The following is a 22630-nucleotide window of genomic DNA, read 5'->3' as shown; positions in this document are numbered from 1 at the left end:
TATTTTGAGGGACTGAGAGATTCCTCTGAAAATAAGGAACATTATTTTTGCCTTTTCTTTTTCTTGTTTAAAATCCGAGTTTTATTTTTATTTTGGATATAAAAAAATTATATGCTTGGGGTCTCACTCATATTTGATTAATTTTTAATCTATAATTTTGTTTATTTTTACTCTTTTTTATTTAAATATTTCATAAAAAAAAAAAAGTGTAATCGATTTTGAAAGGCCAAATATATAATTTAGATAAGTGTCGAAATTTTAATCCTAAATTTGAATTTGTTTTTTTTAAAATATTTGCATGGGAATTTAATGGAAAGCTGCTAGTCGTACGTACCACCACATGGCCACCAGTAATACATTAAAGAACTTGACCTATATGTAAATAAATAAATCAATCAATAAATAATTTTATTTATTTATTTATTATGTGAATGTATTGGATTGAATATTTGATGGATACTAAAAAAATTAGATATCTAAATTTGAAGAATAATTTTCATTCTCTAAATTTTTAGATTTTACATATTTATCTCTGAATTATCACTGATACTAACTTTTGGTCATTAATTTTAAGTTTTCGTTAATTAATGTTAAATAATTAATGCTGAAGAAAAGTTAATGAAAATTAATTTAATTCCATTCTTTCTAAAATAATCTATAAAAAAAAATAATAATAATAATCTAGATGAGTAAATATTAATAAAAATTTAGAGATAAAAGTGTAAAATTTATAAATTCAATGTAACCCTTCAAACCATAGAAATGAAATTAATTGAAGGGTTAAATTGTAACGTCAACAAACCATAGAAATCTTACTAAACTCAAAAATTATTATTATTATTTTGGTAATAAGTGAAAGGGAGGCTGGGAACTCACATGGGCCTAGGTTTAAGCTTTAATATTGGGCTTGAGTTAGTTGGTAGGACCCACTTCTGGCCCAATAGTAAGTTGGTTATGTTCAAGGATTTCCAACCTAATCTCTTCAACTCTCCCTTCCAAGTGTCTATTTTAATACCATTTTATTGAATTACTCTTTTTTTTTATTTTCCTAGCTCATAAATCATTTCCAAAATTAGTCTTCAATTTCGTAGTTAATTATGTTCAACTTGGTTACTTTTTTTTTTATTAATTTACGTAATTGAAAGTAGTATATATATTAGTTTATATATTTTCTTTTTAAATCTTAGATTGTGTTAAATTTAAATTAACACGTTTTATTAGTTCATATTTATATCCCTTCACAATTCGATTTTTTTAATGATTTCCTTGTTTTGATTCAATTTTTAGTTAACCATTTTCCTAACAAACAAATCATTAAAAGTAAGATTTTCATAATTTTTATTTATATAACCAATATTTATTAAAAGATGGTATGCTTGTGTCGTGGGTAAAGTTGGAGTAAGATGTGATTTCGAGAAGGTTGCTTGTTCTTTCAGTTTCTATTTTTTTTCTTAATATTCATTCATATCTGACGAAATTTTTTTCTTAATAACCGACAAGAATCTCACCCACAAAATAAAAAGAGAATAATGTTAGATGAATAACCAATCTGCATTCAAATGAAAATGAAAATAATTTTAATTTCAACAACTAAAATGTCTTTCCAATAGAATATAGAGAGCAAAAATAAAATAGGCCGGTGAACAGGGGGGGAGTGGCTTTCACTAATTCAAGCCACCCAAGGATAATAATTCTTCAAAATCGATGTTCCAAAAATAAAAATAAAAAACAAGCAACACAATGACCGACGTTGTAGAATGAGAGATAGAAGGCTTAGTCGACTTCCTCGATCTTGGGACCGGCACCGCTACCGCCCGCAGGGACGCTGTCATCAGCACCACCGCCCATGTCAGCTCCGGCACCTTGGTACATCTTGGCGATGATTGGGTTGCAGATGCTCTCCAACTCCTTCATCTTGTCCTCGAACTCATCGGCCTCCGCCAGCTGGTTGGCATCGAGCCACTGGATGGCCTGCTCGATGGCGTCTTCAATCTTCTTCTTGTCGGCCGGGGAAAGCTTGGCACCGATCTTCTCGTCGTTCACTGTGTTCCTCATGTTGTAAGCGTAGTTCTCCAAGGCGTTCTTGGCTTCCACCTTCTTCTTGTGCTCCTCATCCTCAGACTTGTACTTCTCTGCTTCTTGAACCATCTTCTCGATCTCCTCCTTTGAGAGTCTTCCTTTGTCGTTCGTGATCGTGATTTTGTTCTTCTGGCCGGTGGTCTTGTCTTCGGCAGAGACGTTCAAGATACCGTTGGCATCGATGTCAAAGCACACTGTGATTTGAGGAACACCCCTGGGAGCTGGGGGGATTCCGGAGAGCTCGAATTTTCCAAGCAAGTTGTTGTCGCGGGTCCTGGTTCTTTCACCTTCGTACACTTGGATCAACACACCGGGCTGGTTGTCAGAGTAGGTAGAGAATACCTGCTCCTTCTTTGTGGGAATTGTGGTGTTCCTTGGAATCAGAACAGTCATGACACCTCCGGCGGTTTCCAAACCAAGGGAAAGAGGAGTCACATCCAAGAGAAGAAGATCCTGGACCTTCTCGTTGCCCTCACCACTCAAGATGGCAGCCTGGACTGCAGCACCGTAGGCAACGGCTTCATCAGGGTTAATGCTCTTGCACAGCTCCTTACCGTTGAAGAAATCCTGCAACAACTGTTGGACCTTGGGAATCCTAGTAGAACCTCCAACAAGAACAACATCGTGGACGGTGCTCTTGTCCATCTTGGCATCCCTCAAACACTTCTCAACGGGCTCCATACACTTCCTAAAAAGATCCATGTTCAATTCTTCAAATCTGGCACGGGTAATTGTTGAGTAGAAGTCGATTCCTTCGTACAAGGAATCAATCTCGATGGTGGTTTGAGCAGTGGATGAGAGAGTCCTCTTGGCTCTCTCACAAGAGGTCCTCAGCCTTCTAAGAGCTCTTGGGTTGCCACTGATGTCCTTCTTGTTCTTCCTCTTGAACTCCTGGACAAAGTGGTTGACCAATCTGTTGTCGAAATCCTCACCACCAAGGTGAGTATCTCCAGCGGTGGCCTTCACCTCAAAGATACCCTCTTCAATTGTAAGTAGAGAAACATCAAAGGTACCACCACCTAGATCAAAAATCAGAACATTCTTTTCACCGACACTGGTTGCCTTCTTGTCAAGTCCGTAGGCAATGGCAGCGGCCGTGGGCTCATTGATAATTCTCATGACATTGAGACCAGCAATGACACCAGCATCCTTGGTGGCCTGACGTTGAGAGTCGTTGAAGTAAGCAGGAACAGTTACCACGGCGTTCTTCACTGTGGAACCGAGGTAAGCTTCGGCAATTTCACGCATCTTGATGAGAACCATGGAAGAGATTTCTTCAGCGGCGAACTGCTTATCTTCTCCCTTGTAGCTAACAACAATCATAGGCTTGTCACCAGGACCTGCGATGACCTTGAATGGCCACAGCTTAATGTCGCTTTGGACGGGAGCGTCGCTGAATCTTCTACCAATCAACCTCTTAGCATCTGCACGCAGTTAATCAGGTCATTCAGTTGAAAACTCAATTAACCTAACATATCAAAAGGAAATTCGAAGACGTAAACAGGGCAGGTTCACAACATCAACATTATCATGCGATTGTTTCTTACATGAATGAAATCCTCGATGCCAAAAGACATCAAAATATTTGTCACTAACGTAACACTACAACTGATGCAGGTTGCTCTAATAAATTAAACTAAACACACAAGGGAAAACAGTAAAAAAAAACTCATATTTCCAAGTTCATACTTAAAATCGAAGTAGAATAATCCAGTCAATTTCATATTCCCAGAAAACAGTAAAAGAAAGGCCAACAGAACCTACAGAATGAACATAAGTGCTCTCCATGTCTAAATAATTATTCTCGTCGATCTAGTCAAAACTAAATTACAGTCGTGGCAAATATCTAAGTCATGATATAACTGAACACAACGGATCCACAATATACGGATTAAAGCTCAAACAAGACTCAGATCCAAAAGAACTTCCAAGAAAAAAACTAGATCTACAAAATACGAATATATTCAGAGCCAATCACAATCATCAGGAACAAAATTAATAAAAAACAAAAAACCGAGGCAACTATGTAGTCATAACAAAGCCGTAGAAAAGTCTTACAGAAACAAATAAACGACAGATCTAAAAACAAAGAAAAACAAAATGCAATACAAGAAGTTAGATCTTACCGAAAACGGTGTTAATTGGGTTCATGGCGACCTGGTTCTTGGCAGCATCACCGATCAAACGCTCAGAGTCGGTGAAGGCAACGTAAGAAGGGGTGGTCCTGTTACCCTGATCATTAGCAATGATCTCAACACGGTCGTGCTGCCAGACACCAACGCAAGAGTAGGTGGTTCCGAGATCGATTCCGATAGCCGGACCTTCTCCCTTGCCGGCCATTTTCTTGTTCTGCTACGGTGATAGCAAGGAAGAACAGAGAAATGGAAAGGGAGATCTGAAAGGAAAAAGAGAAATGGACGAAAGAGGCGAAACTAGGTTATATGAAGTGGCTAAACAGAGGGAAATGAGATGATTATATATAACCAGAGAACTCAAAAATTCGAGAAGGTTCGAAGCCTATTGTGTTTTTGACCCGTTCGATTGGAAAGAGAATGAACGGTCGGATTTCCTTGTACAAGGTCTAAGTTAGACTTCAGATTTCCCCCTTTCCCTCTCCTCCATGTATTTTCCCACCTCTGGCTCATCACATCCAGCGAATCTGTAACCAAAATTCAATTTTTTTTTTTAATTATCATTTTAATCTAAATCATAATACAAAATAAATATTTTTTAAATTTTGAGAATAGTATAAAAAAAATATCACCATTAATTTTTAATATTTACGATATTATTCAATATGAGATCTTATAGTAGGAGTTAAGGTTCAGTAGTGATTGAGAAGGAATCCGGAATCTAGGAGTTAAAGTCGAATTCATCTTTCTTCTTCTTCTCATACTTCAATCCGCCCCCGAGTTGGAGAGGTTCAGGAGAGAAGCCTATGTTACCTCATTCAATCAGTCAAAGGTTCATGAGTTTACCTTGTTCAATCAGTCAAAGGTTCATGAGTTTACCTTGTTCAATCAGTCTCATTCTTCTTTCGTCTTTACTTCCGATAAATAGTTGAAATAATAAGTTCCGAATTTCATTCATTTCTTCTACTGCAAAGGTTCATATGAAGTAACTCATCAGGGCATATCGGGTCAGGTTCCGTAGCTGATCATACATTCAGCTTATCTTACAGAATTAAAAAAGGAAAAGGGTTGAGTCTCATTCATCTTGAGTGCTTTCATTTCAATTCGACTGAACTCCGCGTGTTCTTCAGTAGATATTGTCTAATGTAAATTTCACAATCTATTCGCTTGAAGACTAGCTTCCTCGCTAATATATGTGAGATCTCACAGTCCGCCATGCTTACAAGTACAACGTCTGCATTGATGTTCTGACTCTTATGCTATTTATAATGGCCCAAACCCATCGATAACATATATTGTCCTCTTTTGACTTTTCCTTTTCACGCCCTTATATTTTCGTTCCCTCTCCAATGGTGAATACTGTATTACCCCTTGTTGGGGGACGGAGGAGGCTAGGTTAGCCGAAAGATGGTTATCGGTTCAAGGACGCAAGGTGCTTTTCAGGGTAAGAAGAGGTAGAGAAAATACCTCGAGCCAATTTTCGAGTACCAGGCGCTACGGCGCTGAAGTAACCCATGCCATACTCCCAGTAAAAGCTCGAACGACCTGCAGCAAAAGGGTACCTGTACCCGAAACCGACACAGGTGGGTAAGTAGAGAATACCTAGGGGCACGAGACAACTCTCTCTAAGGAACTCGACAAAATAGCCCCGTAACTTCGGGAGAAGGGGTGCCTCATCACAAAGGGGGTCGCAGTAACCAGGTCCAGGCAACTGTTTACCAAAAACACAAGTCCCCGCAATGTCGTATGAGTTCGAATCTCATATTGCTACTCTACATTTGATTTTGGTATGTTTCACTAATTTACATTAAATTAACAAAAAAAAAAAACAAAAACCCGAAATTGGTCTATTTATATAAATTTAATAATTAAATTAATACAGTGGTTAGTTGGAATATAAAAATTTAATAATTAAATTAATACAGTGGTTAGTTGGAATATAATTTGATATATAAAAGAAAAAAAAAGAAATGGCAACGGGATACAATCCAATCGTGACCATTTCTGATCCTTCTAACCAATAGGGTTTTGGAGATGGACCGTTGGGCTGTACCAAATGGCCCACGTGAATTGGGCCGACACGTCATTGCCATCTGTTCTTTTACTTCGTTATATTTAAATAGATCGTGTATACCTTAATTATGTCTTAAGTTATATTTATATTTGGAAAATAAAAATTTATTAATTTTAAAGGATTAAATCTTTATAAAAATTTAAAAGTATAAGCAAAAATTGATTATTTTTCTCGTTCCTTGGTACATATAATTTGTTAACTCATATTATTCGAAATATTCATGTTATTTCAAAAGTTCCAATATTACCTTCCATCATTCCTAATAATTTCAAAATTAGATTCGAGTAGAAATTGATTATAATGTTTCATGAAAGTCAAGTCCCAAAACGAGTGAGCCTACCAGGAACATAATTTAATTTCAAAATTAGATTCGAGTAGAAATTGATTATAATGTTTCATGAAAGTCAAGTCCCAAAACGAGTGAGCCTACCAGGAACATAATTTAAGACCGAATATGATTACATTCGTTCTATGTCTCAATCTTCATCTTCATTTTACAAATCTCAATTATTAATCCGAAATATTTATGAAAGTAAATTAAAAAAAAAAAGACTAATTAAGTACGCACATACGTTCAATCTTCCCTGCCATAGGCAAAACTTATGAAGTCCAAGGACTCATCCATTATAGCCGTCGATTTTCACGAACGATATAAACCGACCGACCACTAGTAACCCACCTGGCAGAGAATCAATCATCTCTAAATATATTTTAATAATTAAAAATTTCAAAACTAGTATTTTTATTTTAAATCTTATATCTCAATTTAGTAACGTATTTAACAAAATAGTATTTTGCTGAATCAACATAATTTAATTCACCGAATCGTTATAAAAACGCGCTAAATACATTAAAGTGATTATAAAAATGTACTCCATCTATTAGAAGAGTGAATCAACATTTTGATTATAAGATAAAATAATAATAATAATAATAATTTAAAATATTTAAAAAAATAATTCTTTTATTATTCTTCCATAAATATCGGTTATTTTGTTGATATTTCCACCTATATTTTTGGAACTCCAAATTAAATTAGCATTTATTTTATTTATACGGTGGTTTGAACTAAAAAAATATCGATTTATTGGTTTATTGACAAATTAAAGTGGCCAAACTTAATTAATTAATTAACTAAAGTTGCATTTTTATAATTTTGGATAATTATCAATAATGGGGAATTGACAAAAATAACCTTCTACGTTATTATTTGACTAGCTCAACTTGGTATTTAAGTAACCCAATAAATGATTGGCATTTAATATAAAACATAAATAATGTAAATTAATCATATTTAATACATAGTTGAAATTTGATCAACCCCTTAATCCTTTTAAGTTTAAAATTTCATAATATTTTAGTTTTACTTTATTTTTTATGTGTGAGTTCTGTAATATTCCAAAATATTGATATTTTTGTTTCATTGAGGGATAAAGTTGGAATTTTTGTTATATTAATGGTTGTTCTTATAAGATTAATATCCCAATTTATTGTAAGAGTGTACAAAAAGTTTATATAATGTTGGTATTAATTTTTTTTTAATTTTACTTTAAGGAGAAGTGAAAGAACTTAATAATTTTAACCATAAAAAAGTAACGCGTGTTAAGGATATTTAATAATAAATTATAATTTACCATATATATTATATTTGATATTTTATTATAATACAAATATTTAATATTTACTTTATTACGATAGATATCTTTCCTTTTTATTGTTATTTTTATATCTTTGTAATTTATTTGAGTATAGATAAGATAACTTTGACACCATTCAGATGTGGTGGATTAATCAAATATTTTTAATGCGGCATGTAAAAATATATGAAATATAGACAGACACGTTTTGTAATCATGTTGTAGAAAAATGTTAGTAAGATGTGTAATGTAATTTAATTATAAAATAAATGGTCGGAGTATTCCTCTGTCCCACTGCCAACCAAAAATCTCTTATTTTTAAACATAGCCCTCTTCTTCCTCTTATTACCCCGCATACATACAACCACTGATAATGACGGTGGCGGTGACGACGGCGGTGCTATGGAGGATGCGCCTCGGCTCGGCTCTACGAGCGGCTTTGGCATGTGCCATAATCGGCGTCATCACGGTGTTCGGACCAGCACCTGTGAAGCACTTATTGGCGTTCTCGGCTTTCTCTTACGTCACCATCATTTCCATATTGCTTTCCGACGCCGTTTCTATTGGCGACGCTGTGATGGGTGTGTGGCACGTGATGTGGGCAGTGGCGTTGGTGGTGCTCTCGTCTGTACCGTGTTTGTGGCTGATCAAACCGGAGCGGTTCACTGGCAGCGCGTCGGCGGCAGTGGCCGTGGCCGTTAGTGCGTTTATGGTGGCTTTGCCGGAGCGGACCCACTTGCTGACGAAGCGAATCGCGTTTGGACAGCTTGTGATCGTGTACGTCGGGACGGTGATTCACGGCGGTCAGACGAGTTTTTATATGCACCCAATTCGTGTTGCGTCCAGTACGGCTGCGGGAGCTCTTGCCGCCGTCGCCGCCATGATGCTTCCCTACCCACAGCTGGCCTCCTTTCAGGTAAATCTATTAGACGATGAAAGTACCACGTTAGTTAATTTAGAGAATGATCATGTGTTTATAAACAAAGAATACTCTCTCCATAAGTGAGAGAACTTTTGAGAAACCCAAAGCAAACCCACAAGAACTTAGGCTTGAAATGGATAATATCTTAGGATTGTGGAGAGTCGTTCAACTATCTTCGTAATCACGACCAAAATTTTAGTTAAAATAAAATTTTGATTATATATATAATTTAAAGGATTATTATTATTATTATTTGGTTTTGAGTAGTATTAATATAATAAAAATATGTATTAAAGTTATTTATTTTTTTTATTTTTTTAAAACATCACATCATAATAAAAAAACTATTGAAGACATATAATTAAATATATTAAAATTTTAAAACGTTTGACCTATAATTTCTTTTAATTTTGCACGAGACAAAGAATAAATAATTAAATAATTAAAACAAAACCCATTAAAATCTAATAAAAACCTTTTCAATTGTGTAACTAAAGTATTTAAATTATTGAAATTATTATCTGACGTGGAAATAAAATAATAATATATTTTTTTGAAAATATATAAATTGATTTGGTGCGAGTGCAGATGAGGAAACTTAGTAGGGGCTATATTGAGAATGGCTGCGAGAGAACGGCGGCCATGGTGGATGGGTTGGCCGCGGGGAGCAAAGCAGAGGCAGCTGCGTCAATGGCCGACGCCAAGTCGCTATCGATATATGGAACAAAGCTTCTTCAAAGTATCAAAGAAAATATGGTATGATAACTTCACCCTCAATTTCACGGTAGCGATTTGGATTTTAGTGGTTAATGCAAGCCTTGTTGGTATGAACACAGGGAGGAATGATCTGGGAAAGGTCACAGACGGGCATCGACATTGCAGGAAAGTTGGAAGAAATTGAAGTTGCAATGAGAGGAATGGAAGCTGCCCTGACTTCCCCTTCCATTGCCTTCGGAGCAATGGACGAAGAACTCTGCAATTTGCTCAACGATCTCAAACCCAAGGCCATCTTGAACCTACAGCAGCTCAATTTCACTACTGCGCCGGAGAAGAAGCCCGCGTTCTCAACTCATCGGCTGATTAATATTTCTCCCATTATCCCTCAAATTCTGCCGGTTTCGTTCTTCTTGCGGTGTATGGAAATTCTTCTGTATGACTCAACCTCCGCCGCCGCCGCCGCCGCTTCCCGGAATCTCGTCTCCGAGGTGAAAATAGGTCGGAGACTCAATGGGGGAGAGGCAACTGAGTTGGGGGACGATTGTACAAAAAAGACTCATTGGGGCATTTCGTCGAACATGTTGCCTACATTCAAGAGTTTTTGTTTTGCCCTGAAATGCTCGATTACGTTGGGTCTTGCCGTGTATCTGGGTCTGACTTACACAAAGCGAAATGGGTATTGGTCAGGATTGACGGTTGCCATCAGCTTTGCAACTGAGAGACAAGCAATATTTACAGTCGCCAACGCTCGAGCTCAAGGGACGGCAATGGGGTCAATCTATGGCGTCGTATGCTGCTTTATTTTGCGTAAATATGAGTATCTATGGCTCTTACCTCTTCTCCCTTGGGTTGTTTTTTCCAGCTTTCTAATCCATAGCAGAATGTATGGTCAATCTGGTGGCATCGCCTCAGCATTAGGCGCGTTGCTTGTTCTTGGGAGGAAGAACTACGGCATTCCATCTGAGTTTGCAAATGCTAGAATCATAGAAGCTTGCATAGGATTGCTCTGTTATCTGACCGTGGAGGTTGTTTTCAATCCAACAAGAGCAGCAACTTTGACAAAAACAGAGTTCTCAACAACTTTAGAGATCCTTCAAGATTGCATCAAGAGGGTAATCCTTATTCCCCATAAGAACTCGTATGAATCTTCTTCTACTTTGATTCCATTGATAGAACAGCACAAAAATCTGAAATCCCATGTTAGTCAATTAGAAAAATTCATTATAGAAGCTGAGTTTGAGCCAAATTTCTGGACTACACCTTTCCAAGCTAGCTGCTACGATAATCTTGTGAAATCTCTGCAAAAATCAGTAGATATCTTACAATTTCTGGTGCATGAAATGAGCTCTCTGTCTCTAGAACTCAACAGTTCTAACTTAAGTGAAGACATGGAGGCATTCAGCAAAAAAGTTGGATGTTCTTTGAAGTTCATGGAGAAGGTGAGCCTGATAAAGTCCTTGAAGGAATTGCAGAGCAAAAAGCAGGAGATGGAAAAGGGTTCAAACCATGGAAGCAGAGCTCTAGCTCTCAGTGAAGAAGATATTGAGACAATTATGGGTTCCTTCTGCCAACATGCAAATGAAATTCTGAGCAAAGCTTACATAAATGGTGAAGATGAGGCAAATCTGAAAGGCCAAATGACACAGCGCTTAAGTTCAATTGGGTTTTGCATGGAATGCTTGATGAGAGAAACAATGGCGATGGAGAAGGAAGTGCACCAACTGCTGAAACTGGAGAATCCATCCATTCATATTGATTTGCAAGAACTTTCAAGAAAAGTTGATGCTTACTGTGCATAAGAAACTGACTAGATATCAAAACCATAGCGATATATCTATATAGATATCAAGAACTCAAAACCATAGCGATGTATCTATATAGATATCAAGAACTTTGCAGCAATCGGGCGGCAATAATTGCATTAAAAAATTAACCTAGTCTCTTGATTACCGGAGCAACTTGCTCCACTTATAGCATGTGCCAGATTGAAATAGGTTTTTGAACATTTAATCTGAGGTATAATACAATTTTTTTTTTAAAAAGGTCGAATATGCTAAGTGAAATAGCAATGGTGAGACACTTGTTTTAACTCAGCAAATAAGTTAGCTGTATGAAAATTATAAGTTCTGACATATGCTTGATCCTCGATCACGTTCAAGAGAAAAAGTAAGTTTTAGATAAAATATAATTCGGGTAGAAAGAATTGATAACTAAAATCAAAATATAAAATTTTGATAAAGATTTTAAGAAATAATTAAAAAATAAAAAAGTAATGTATATTTGGTCTACCCTATAGTGTTGTGCATAGGTATACATTTATCTTTTTCGTGCATCTACCGTAACTGTAAACTTCAATGGTGGAAATATCTAAAGATTCCAACCCACATTAAACGCCAAAATCTCGCCTCACCCTCCCCTCTTTCAACCTGCTCCTTCTCTTTCCCTTCATCAAACCCTATTCCCTCAATTTCTCTCTACATTATTTCAATCTGTTTCTACGTTTTCAAACAGATTGCCTCTCCAGAATTGCGGCGATTTTCCGATCACCGACGATCTCTGTTTTAAAACCATAGAGCCTTTTGATTTCTGATTTTCTGGGGGTTTTCCGCCTTTTCGTATTTGGGAATTTCGTTCTAGGGTTTTTGATCCGATAAATTTGGGGGTTTAAGGAGGAGGAGGCCATGTCGGCTGGAGTCTGTGGAAAGCGGGTTGGGTTTGAGGAGATCTTTGGATCTTCTTCTCCGACGGCCTGTTCTTCCGCTAAAAGGTCCCGGTGGTTCAGTTTCGGATCCCCGACCCGATCGGAGTTCGGGTCTGGACATGAGGATTCTGCTTCGGTTTTGCTTCAGATGTTCCCTGGAGTCGGTGCCGAGGTTTGTTTCCAGGATCATCAGTTGTTGCTTTATGAATTCCGTTTTTAGTTTATCTTGGATTATTGGTTTCAGCCTTTCCATCAAATTTTCAAATGAAAATTTGTATAGGTTTTTATTTTTAATTTTTTATGGAGTACTGTTTCTTCTCCACTTGATTGATTCTGTCTGTTTGTAACCAATGCTTCTAGATGTAATCAGAAAGGAATGACATAAAGATGGTTTGATATCAGGATATTCATAGGCATTATAATCAACCACTTTGTCATGAATTAAAGCTTTTGGAAGATCTGATTATCCTTTGTGTGCATGTTTAGCGGGTCGGAACTGTTCTTAGGATCATAATTTGAAGATTAAATGTGCAAGTGTTGCTCTACAGGCGCCTTCCTTTGATGATTTTAGTGCTCGTGTCGATTCTGCAACGATTGGAAATTGTTCTACGGTCCCAGATGAGAGAACAGCTACATGTAAGTTGTTATTATACATGTGTGTCATCTGACATTGGTTTAAACAGGTTTGATTACTGATAATATATACATGGCCTTGATATCTTACTCCAAGCGAATCGGGTTTTTCTGAAATCAGGCAGCGAAATGTCACACGAGAAGGTCGATGAAGCCACCGATGCTGGTTCGGCCATTGGTGAAGGATATGGAATGCATGGATCCAAGTGGGTGGACATGTTTGTGCAAGAAATGGGAAGCGCGGTTGATGTTGGTGATGCTAGAATTCGAGCCGCAAGGATTTTAGAAGCTTTTGAACATAATGTAACTGTGCATTCAAGAGAATCAGAGGAGGTAGTGTGGAATTATTATCCATAGACTGTTCAATCTCCTTTTGATGAAGTGTAAAAGGTTAAATTTTCGTTTCTCTCCACATTATGTTGCAGTTAAAGCATGCTTCTTTGAAGGGGCATTTGCAAAGCTTGGTAAATGACAACCAAATTTTAAAGAGAGCAGTCGCCATTCAGCACGAGCGGAATCTTGAGCAAGAAGAGAAGACAAGAGAAGTCCATCAGTTAAAGCACGTCTTATGCCAGTATCAAGAACAAATTCAAAGTTTAGAGGTATGCAGATGTACTCCTTCATAGTCTTTTTGCTTCGAGTTATCACGGCATCTGCTAAAATCCTTGCGATCGCTAACTTTTTTTTACATCATCGTCTTCATCCTTGTTAGTATGTTACTTCAATATCTTTTGTTCCTAATAAACTTAGCTGTCCTGGTAATATTCTGGAATGTTAGAAGGCTACATTTTGTGAGATCCACATTGGTTGTAGAGTAGAACGAAGCATTCCTTATAAGGGTGTGGAAATCTCTCCCTATCATACGCGTTTTAAAACCGTGATGCAGACGTAAACGGGCCAAAGCGGACAATATCTGCTAGCAATAGGCTTGGGCTGTTACACATTTTTTGTTATGTTATGGAGGAACGTAGCGATTCTATGACTCAATTTTTAAGGCATCTGTTGATTTCATAATTCGAATTGGAATTTAAGAACGCGTAAACGTATAGAATTAGAACACCATAATAGCTTGGGAATCATATAGACCCTGACTCGAAACAAGATTATGTGAAGTTAAGACTGTTGAATATGCAGCTTATGATTCGAATAGTCAATGGTCATCCCTTGTTAGTTGTTACTCGATGCAAGATTACGAGAAGCTATGCCGAAAATTTGCTTTTGTAGTACATGCTACAAATTCTTATGTTGCTATGAATTGTCTTTGTGCAGGTAAGAAATTACACATTGAATCTCCATCTGCAGAGGGCACAATCTATTTCAGGACACTTCCACCAAGACATATTTTAAGGTTGTTTTTGTTTCATTAATTTCCTGTATACGTAAACTTCTTTTCTTTGAGACAAACATTGAGTTGTTGATGCCAACATATTATGAAGTCATTTTGGTTGTGATATTCAATCAAGCCAAACCCACTTTGGCTGTGTTCCTCGTGATGAAACTCAAGATGAAAAGCTATGAATTGTCTTCTCTTTAGTGTTTTAATATCAATCCTAGTTTATGCATTCATATTTGATATTTTCCCTCTATCCTATGCTTTGAATTTCAACACTAAGATATTTGATGTCGATAAAACATTTAATTCTCGTTCTAAAGATTTATGGTTTGATGTCTTACTCTATGATCGTTCACCGATATTTGAATTCCTTATAGTCAAACAACTAATGTACATTTTTAAATAAAAACTAGCTTTTGTATTTTGCGCTCGAGCATGAAATTAAAGTCTCCACCTAATCAAGTTATTTAGGAATAGCTAGATATTCCCGACTCAATTGGTTTTTGTGCATAATCTCGTCAACTCGTCTAGAAATTCTTGGAATTTATAACATATGAATTAAAAAAATCATAATTCATTGTATTTTAATTTAAAATAAAAATATAAGACACAATTTGCTAACAAAAAATCAATAAAAAACCACAATTCAATATTTTAATTTAAAATAAAAATATAAGAAGCACAATTAATTTAAATTAATATAATATAAAATATCTAAGATAAGATGTCAAACGTGGCAGAAGAGGGTAAAATTGTAAATATCACAACTAACAGTGGGGTGTGGCTGTAAAGCATTCCCGCGCGCCGGTGCCGTTCTCCTCGATGAATTTCAAAACCTTCCCCAGAAAAAAGGAGCCAAAAACCTAATGTAAGCAAATCCCTCTAAAAATCTCAGGCGAATTTCGCAAACGCCATGGCTTCTACTCCAGAATTGCATCGACCAACAACCCCCGTCAGCGACACCAAAATCCCCACCCGCGCTTCACTTTCTTACTTCCAGAAAACAGTAAGCGCTCCTTCAAACTTTCCTTCAATTACTTTTATTCATCTGATTCTGATTGTATGTCTAATTGATCGGAAAATAAGGTTTGTTTGCTCGATTGGTGGTTAATCAGAGCTGAAAATGACTCCAATGGGAAATCGCTTGCCGTCGCTGGGCTAACATCCACACCGTAATCATACTTTGTCTCCCGTTCTAGGGCTTTCTTTGTGATTGTTTCTGTTTTCTTTCACATTTTGCCTCAATCTGTTGCCATTTCGTGAAGCGACTCGAAAATTTCCTCCGGAGTTTTCTTTCTGCGCTCTTCTACGTTTTTCTTTTTATTGGTTTGTTTTAGGGGACAACCTGTTCGAGTATTTTCTTCTGCTCCCATTGTTAAGAGATTCGATGTTTTCACTCTGGAGACTGCTGATAGGATCTGTGTTGTTCTTAAGGGTTTCATAAACAAACTTCGTACTACTGATAGTGGCTTTACGGCCGAGGTTTGGATGTCAAATTTGTGGTTCTTGTTTCCTATATTTCCTGGTGCTCTCATTTGGGTTTAATGTAGCTTTCACTATAAACAGGTTTTCAAGCATTTTGTGTTTGGGTTTCCTCCCAACTGGGAAACTTATGCAGCAAATTGCTTCCAGGGAGAAGCTTTTGATAATACTGCTGCTGGGGGAAATATTTCTGATACAGACACTTTGCGTTGTAGATCGAAAAGTAAGTGCATTTTCAAATTTCTACTGGTAGATAAGCGCATGTGGGACACTCTTTTTCTTGTTGGATTCATGTCAAACACTTGTTAAGCACAATCGACCTTGACTAAAAGGTCCAAAGTTCTTCCTAGCAATCTATAACAACCCATATTGATCTCTTTGAGCTTTCCCTTCCGGGTTTCCCCTCAAGATTTTAAAACGTCCACTAGGGAGAGGTTTTCACACCCTTATAAGGAATGTTTCGCTCCCCACTACAACAGTGTGGGATCTCACAATCTACCCCCTTGAGGTTTCCACACTCTTGTAAGCAATATTTTGTTCCCCTCTCCAACCTATGTGGGATCTCATGATCCACCTCCCTTGAGGGCCTAGTGTCCTCGCTGGCACACCACTCGGTGTCTGGCTTTAATGCTATTTTTAACCGCCCAAGTGCACTGCTAATGGATATTGTCCTCTTTGGACTTTCCCTTCTAGGCTTCCCCTCAAGGGTTTAATACGCGTCCTCTAGAGAGAAGGTTTCACACCCTTTTAAGGATTTCCCTCAAGGGTTTAATACGCGTCCTCTATAGAGAAGGTTTCACACCCTTTTAAGGAATGTGTCGTTCCCTTGTCTAACCGATGTGTTGAACCACAAAGAAAAATATCTGTCTGGTTTTGGGTTTTCTTTAAATCTTTTATAACATGACATTGCATTATTAAAAATATGTAGTTGATTTCAACTTCATGAATGTAAGAACTGAGAAAAAGTTGTGAATAAGGTAATGGATTGGATGAAGGAGATTCTATGGCTCAAGATATGATGCAGACAACAAATGCAACTGAAGCTCCAGTTCCTTTCACTGGTTCTGATATTCAAGAAGAAAAAGTAGAAAACAAAAGAAGAAAAGAGAGAGAATCTAGGAGGAAAGTGAAGAAGAAGATCGTTTTCGATTCACCTGTAAGTTATTTCTGGCATTTGTTTGTCAATTCTGTTGATGATTAGAACTGGATTGGTGTGATAATGTGTGGTTCGATTGAAGAAACTCATAAAATGTGTATGGGATGGTGGTTGTTGATTCAGGGAAGTGGTGTTGGTGTGCGTGCAAGGCAAAGGGAGGAGAAAAGGTGTATGATATCTCCAGAATGTTTGAGTTATGGGCGATCACGATCAGGTGAGAATGAGAAGAACAAAGTTGAGGCTAATGCCGATGGGTTGTTGTTTTGTTTTGTTATGTTATGGCCAATGGATTTGAATTCATGGATTCAGGGCGATTACTTCTGCCCACCATGGAGTTTTGGCGCAACCAGCTGCCTGTTTACGACTCGGTAACTTCTTTATTTACTGAATTGAAATATTAATGAAAATATCTCTGCACTCTCAAAGTTATTTTTATTATTTTTATTAATTTGTAATATAGGATCGAAAGTTACGAGGAATCCAGGAAGACTTGCCAGACATACAGCCACAACAATCACAGCCAAGAGGTTTGTTTATTATTTATTTTTTTAAAAATTAATTAGTTAAATAACAAATTAATTTAGAATACAAAATAAAACAAAGTTGGATGGTGTGCAGGCAGCAAGAGCGGTGGTGGAAGAAAGCGGTAAAAGTTTAGAGTGGTTTTGGTAATATTCCTTTCTTACCATTCAATTCCCCAACTGTTGAGTAAATATTAATAATTAGAGAGCCCTCTGATTTGCATTTCATGAATACTCACTTAACTCTACTTTAATTTTGAATTGGGTATTTATTGATTAATTAATTAATTAATTAGCTCGTCAAGATTATATTAGGCTGCATGATTAATTCCACAAACCCAGAATTTACTTAATTCTTATGGATTTATAAACTTCTCAAAAGGGGTATGTTGGAGGGTTCATCCATAATATATATATATATATATATATTATATCCTTCATAATTATAAGATTAAAAAATAATTATAATAATATAAATATTTACTATTATATTCACATTCTGTAACTACTAAATTAATAGAATAATATTGTAGAACATAAAATAAATTAATACATGGCCGAGGCAAATCTTAGATGATCTTCCTAAAACTTGGCTTAGAACTTGAAACAATGTGTCAGATGACAAAAAAATGGTATGGCTATTCAAATTTTTATTTTAAGTTACCCCTACAACAAGAAATTACTACTCCAAGAATAGTTTTGAAACGAGACTCAAAAGTAGTACGGTAACATGAAACAACTGATGTATCCTTGCGTGAAGGAGGTCAATTATTCAAAATTAAAGAACACCGAAGTTTTCAATCCAATGATGCTTTAAAGAACACCAAAGTTTTCAATCCAATGATGCTTTAAAGAACACCAAAGTTTTCAATCCAATGATGCTTTAAAGAACACCAAAGTTTTCAATCCAATGATGCTACGAAGAGAACTCGTGTTCATGTAAAAGCAAACAACATCAAAAAATCCTTACAAATTTGAGAAATACTGAGAAGTACCGATAAGACTTGCTTCAAATGGTTTGAAAACCAACCGCAGCATCTGTTATTTTGTACAAATAAAAACATCACATTCTGCAATGCCACCAATTCCCCTCCAAAGATTCACCTGCAGCAGGCAGTGCATTAACTTGTGAAGCACATTCCTATGTTCTATACCAACAATCGCCACAAAAGGGGACGGAATAGAGAAGAAAAAAAATGAAAATCCAAATATATCTCTCCGCTGGAGAAAGTCAATAATACAAAATTACTGGAACATGAACATAAACATAAACAAGAGATATGAGTGCACAATAACATCTAGAGAAAAATCAATCACTCCACAAACATTGGAACGTATGTGAAGGAAAGAATCGCAATAACTCCAAATAACTTTCAGATTATCGTCAAAATGGAGTTACCCTCTTTTCATTTCTCTCTAGAGATGATTTCGGGTTATATATGATGGATTTTTACCCTCTCTCTAGAATATACCCTTCCAATCAAATACTGGAATATCAACAATTATACTCCAAAACAATGCAACCACGATGGTTATATATCAATGGCCATTAGTGGAAATAAGCAAGAGGAATACATGCACAAAAACAATTTATGACTACCACATTCAAGTAAATATAAAAACCTCATTTCAGAAAACAGAAAACCAATAATAATGTACAATTCTCTTTGACGGATTCGTGACTTTTCAGACTAAAACCAGAAATCCCCAGACAAATCGAAAGTGTATCAGACAATAGATTTAATTCATAAGCAAATCCAAGGTGCGGGATGTGAGATTGAGTCTGAATCAGTAAATTTAGGGTTCCGAGACAATACCGATTGTGCCTCTGCACGAAGGGAGAGTTCTTCACCTCTTCCTCTGAAAATTAATCGAACAAGTAATCAATGCAGAAAGAATCGAAGGAGTCAAATTAAACCTAAAAACGAAGGAACAAGAAGAAATAACAAGAAATAATGGCAATCGACCATCATACCAGAAAATCCGGCGGTCATCTTGGTAATAATGGTTCCAGTTATGGCGAAACCAACAAGGAACGGCCAATTCCTCTTCCATTCTCGCCTGAAAAACACCGGCCATGGATCGAACTGCCTCATCTTCCTTCGACTGTCTGCGTTCGTTCCTTCGTCTCGATTCCCTTTCACAAGTGAAAATGGGGACTTGTAAGCTCAGATCTTGTTTGGTTATAAGGAGACGACTCATAATCTCGGCCCACATAAATCCAATAGACATGCCGTGAAGCCCACAAAATTATCCATAACTGGGCCAAGCCCAATCCCATTAACTCAACTATTTTAAATAACAATTAAAAATTATTTTAAATAAAATAAATTTACACTTTTACCCCTAAAAGTGACATTTTTTTTTAATATTTTAGAAAAAAATGGTGGTTAGGTGTTATACCAATTAAAGTCACACATAAACTCTAAAGCCTCTTATTTTATATCATAAATAAACAACAAAATTTAAAATTTAAAATTCAAGAAATTTAGGAAGTTGTAATAATTTTCATTAGTTATATTGTAACTTGTTGAATTGTATCGTACATATGAGCCACACGTTTAAATGTCAAAGACACGTGTTGGCTTGTTTGATAGTCGAGTCAAATAGGGTGATCTAATCAAGAAGAAAGCTCGACCATATTAATATTTCCAAAATTTGATTCAAAGTCAATTTAAAAATTAATAATGGATGGCGGGTGGTTTTTGAATATAGTTCATATTCTAATTTTTATTTTTAAAATAATTTAATTTTCATCGGGTCGTTTTTAACTTATTTTACGAATTTATCCTTGGAAAATATATAATTTTTTTTTTAAAAAAAGAAAAAGATGTGTTGTTTTATAATTAAAAAAAAAAAAAAAAAAAATCACATGGCATGAGTCATGTGTGGTCTTTTGAAGTGGTTGCTTTAGCTCACAGACACCTTGCAGCTGCCTTCTTCATTATTGGAACAAAATTAAACTTTGACTTTCTAACTCACGTGCTTTCAAAGCCACCACAATTTTAATATAAATAAATAAATAAATAATTTTAAGCTTTATTATTTATATTCCTAAATTTTAAATTAAATTTTAGATTATATCGAATTAAAATAAACTTTTAACTTTCATAATTAAATGAATTTAGATTATTTATAGTTGACTTGGTAGAAAAAAATTAATAATAATAATTTATTAAATTATTATATTTTAAAAAGTTAGATTATCCTTAATTTTAGGAAAGGTACTTACTTTGTCTCTTAGGACTCACACATTGTACATACTAACTTTACAGCAAATAAAGCAAGTTGGAGGAACAGTGTTAAAAAAGTTTGAAGAAATTAAGAAAATCCTCTTCGCCACGACACGACGACACATATTGTTAATTTAACAAGATATATGAAACTATTTTTTCACGAATTGTAGCAGCAACCACATCAAAGCAAGCATGGTCAATTCTACCGAAAGAGTTTCTAGGAGATTCAAAGGTCATAACAGTGAAATTGCAATCTCTAAGACGTGATTTTGAAACTCTACTCATGACGATTAGCGAATTAGTTGCTGACTTTTTGTCAAGAGCAATGACAATAGTCAGTCAGATGCATACCTATGGAGAGAAAATTTCAGATGAAACAATTGTTGCAAAGGTGTTGAGAAGCTTAACTCCAAAGTTTAATCATGTGGTGGCTGCCATAGAAGAAGCTAAGGATCTATCAATACTCTCCGTTGATGAACGGATGAGTTTGCTTCAAGCTCATGAGTTAAGAATCGATAGATCACAAAAAATGAATGGAGTGAGAAAACAATAATAAAGCAATGCAGCGTTGATTGTCTCTCACCTTTTCAAAGATTATCAATATCTACAGGGTGTACTTTCCTTTTCGATGGCTCACTCATTAGAACTCAAAAGTTAAGTGTCTTTAGCTTGGAGCAATGTTACGTTGAGTGACATATTAAAAATGTTCATGTCATAGGAGATACAAGAGAATCTCAGTAACATCAAATGTCGAATTCAAATTCTAAATCCTGATATGAATTATGGGCCTGAGGCGTTACAAATGATATTAAAGTGGGACCCCTTCTAGTACGATGTGCCTGAGGCGTTACAAATGGTATTAAAGTGAGACCCCTTCCAGTACGATATGGCTCTCGAGCACAAACACAGTCGTATTATAAGAGATACCGAGACGTTACAGTCTTTTAACTCTGCTTTTGCGTACTTCTCGTGATAATAAAAATGCATGCATCAAAAATGTAATCTATTTTTCAAGGTTCTCTTTCAATGCACATGCATGTGAACTCTTTCTTCTACTCATCCCTTTTACAAAAAGAAAATAAATAATTAATTAATTAATTTGAGCCCTAAACATATAAAATAATTATTTAAAAAAATATTGATATATTATTATGAACCACATATTTAATAGTATTGATCTATTTTCTTTTTTGTTAAAATAAAATATATATTTTAAAAGTTTAAAGGTCTAAATAAAATAATTTAAGAATTTAAGAAAAAAAAATCATAAAACTAATTTATTTATCCTTAAAACTAAAATTTCTTATTATTACGAGGAGAAAGTTAATTTTTTTTTTTATAAATATTTTAATTATTTAAACCAGTAAATAATAGTAATATATTTATATTAAATAAAGCACGAAAATTAAATCATACATTTATTTACCATTAAAGTAAGCATTAACATATTTCAATAAATTAAAGTTGATACAGGAAATTAATTTTTTAATTATGGTTAACCTTATCTTGATTTAATTTAATTTCATACCTATTTTGTTTTATCGCCTTTACTTTTACACATTTTGATTTAATTCTAAATTACTTTCAAAACTGTCCTATTCATTACGCCTTATCTACTTCAAGTTGGTTCGAAACTTGGTACATTTACTATTGTAATGGGCATGATTTATTAGTCTGTCTAATAGATTTTTAGACTTTAAAAATATTTTTTTTTTAAAAGAAACTCAATTTTATTATCTTAGACTTTATATATGTATATATGGAATAGCTTAATCAATTGAGGGACCTATTAAAAACAAAATTGGATATTTTTGAAAATTCAAAAGGTAAACTAATATAAATCTAAATTTTTTTATAGAGTCTAGTAGTTAAATAAATATAAATTTAAAAATTTTGTGAAATTTTAATAAAATTTTAAATATATATACGTAAATAGGGCTTACATTCAAGGTGTTTAGAACATGTATGTTACAGGAGGTTTACATACCAATATAAATCATGCTTTGT

General features: G+C 35.4%; 5 protein-coding genes across 8 annotated transcripts; 3 read left to right on the top strand and 2 right to left on the bottom strand.

Moving 5' to 3' along the window:
* Window positions 1–1553: 1553 nt before the first annotated feature.
* LOC111453159 (heat shock cognate 70 kDa protein 2-like) lies at window positions 1554–4541 on the bottom strand. Its single transcript, XM_023094135.1, has 2 exons — window positions 4206–4541; window positions 1554–3503 (listed from the first exon to the last, which is right to left on the bottom strand). The coding sequence occupies exons 1-2, from the start codon at window positions 4417–4419 to the stop codon at window positions 1774–1776; spliced, it is 1944 nt and encodes a 647-aa protein (XP_022949903.1). The 5' UTR covers window positions 4420–4541; the 3' UTR covers window positions 1554–1773.
* A 4914-nt stretch (window positions 4542–9455) lies between these two features.
* Window positions 9456–11489, top strand: LOC111453160. Its single transcript, XM_023094136.1, has 4 exons — window positions 9456–9600; window positions 9681–10333; window positions 10424–11359; window positions 11424–11489. The coding sequence occupies exons 1-4, from the start codon at window positions 9487–9489 to the stop codon at window positions 11440–11442; spliced, it is 1722 nt and encodes a 573-aa protein (XP_022949904.1). The 5' UTR covers window positions 9456–9486; the 3' UTR covers window positions 11443–11489.
* A 469-nt stretch (window positions 11490–11958) lies between these two features.
* LOC111453165 lies at window positions 11959–14470 on the top strand. Its single transcript, XM_023094141.1, has 5 exons — window positions 11959–12434; window positions 12811–12898; window positions 13017–13228; window positions 13321–13497; window positions 14165–14470. The coding sequence occupies exons 1-5, from the start codon at window positions 12243–12245 to the stop codon at window positions 14240–14242; spliced, it is 747 nt and encodes a 248-aa protein (XP_022949909.1). The 5' UTR covers window positions 11959–12242; the 3' UTR covers window positions 14243–14470.
* A 536-nt stretch (window positions 14471–15006) lies between these two features.
* On the top strand, window positions 15007–17653 carry LOC111453163. Its single transcript, XM_023094139.1, has 9 exons — window positions 15007–15234; window positions 15315–15400; window positions 15566–15710; window positions 15795–15933; window positions 16688–16866; window positions 16990–17080; window positions 17176–17234; window positions 17327–17393; window positions 17485–17653. The coding sequence occupies exons 1-9, from the start codon at window positions 15142–15144 to the stop codon at window positions 17514–17516; spliced, it is 891 nt and encodes a 296-aa protein (XP_022949907.1). The 5' UTR covers window positions 15007–15141; the 3' UTR covers window positions 17517–17653.
* Window positions 17654–18269: 616 nt separating this feature from the next.
* Window positions 18270–21092, bottom strand: LOC111453167. 4 transcript variants are annotated; one of them, XM_023094145.1, is made up of 4 exons: window positions 21088–21092; window positions 19363–19509; window positions 19205–19247; window positions 18270–18535 (listed from the first exon to the last, which is right to left on the bottom strand). In XM_023094145.1, the coding sequence occupies exons 2-4, from the start codon at window positions 19481–19483 to the stop codon at window positions 18529–18531; spliced, it is 171 nt and encodes a 56-aa protein (XP_022949913.1). In that variant the 5' UTR covers window positions 19484–19509; window positions 21088–21092; the 3' UTR covers window positions 18270–18528. The 4 variants fall into 4 exon arrangements, with proteins under 4 accessions (XP_022949913.1, XP_022949915.1, XP_022949912.1 ...); XM_023094147.1 differs by having other exon boundaries at window positions 18270–18491; XM_023094144.1 differs by lacking the exon at window positions 21088–21092 and having other exon boundaries at window positions 19363–19555.
* Between the last annotated feature and the right edge of the window lie 1538 nt (window positions 21093–22630).

This window comes from Cucurbita moschata, unplaced genomic scaffold, assembly GCF_002738365.1.
Source record: "Cucurbita moschata cultivar Rifu unplaced genomic scaffold, Cmos_1.0 Cmo_Scf00015, whole genome shotgun sequence".
In the NCBI taxonomy this organism is placed as follows: Eukaryota; Viridiplantae; Streptophyta; class Magnoliopsida; order Cucurbitales; family Cucurbitaceae; genus Cucurbita; species Cucurbita moschata.
The sequence above is the reverse complement of the archived record's forward strand: the minus strand, read 5'-3'. Positions and strand labels throughout refer to the sequence as shown.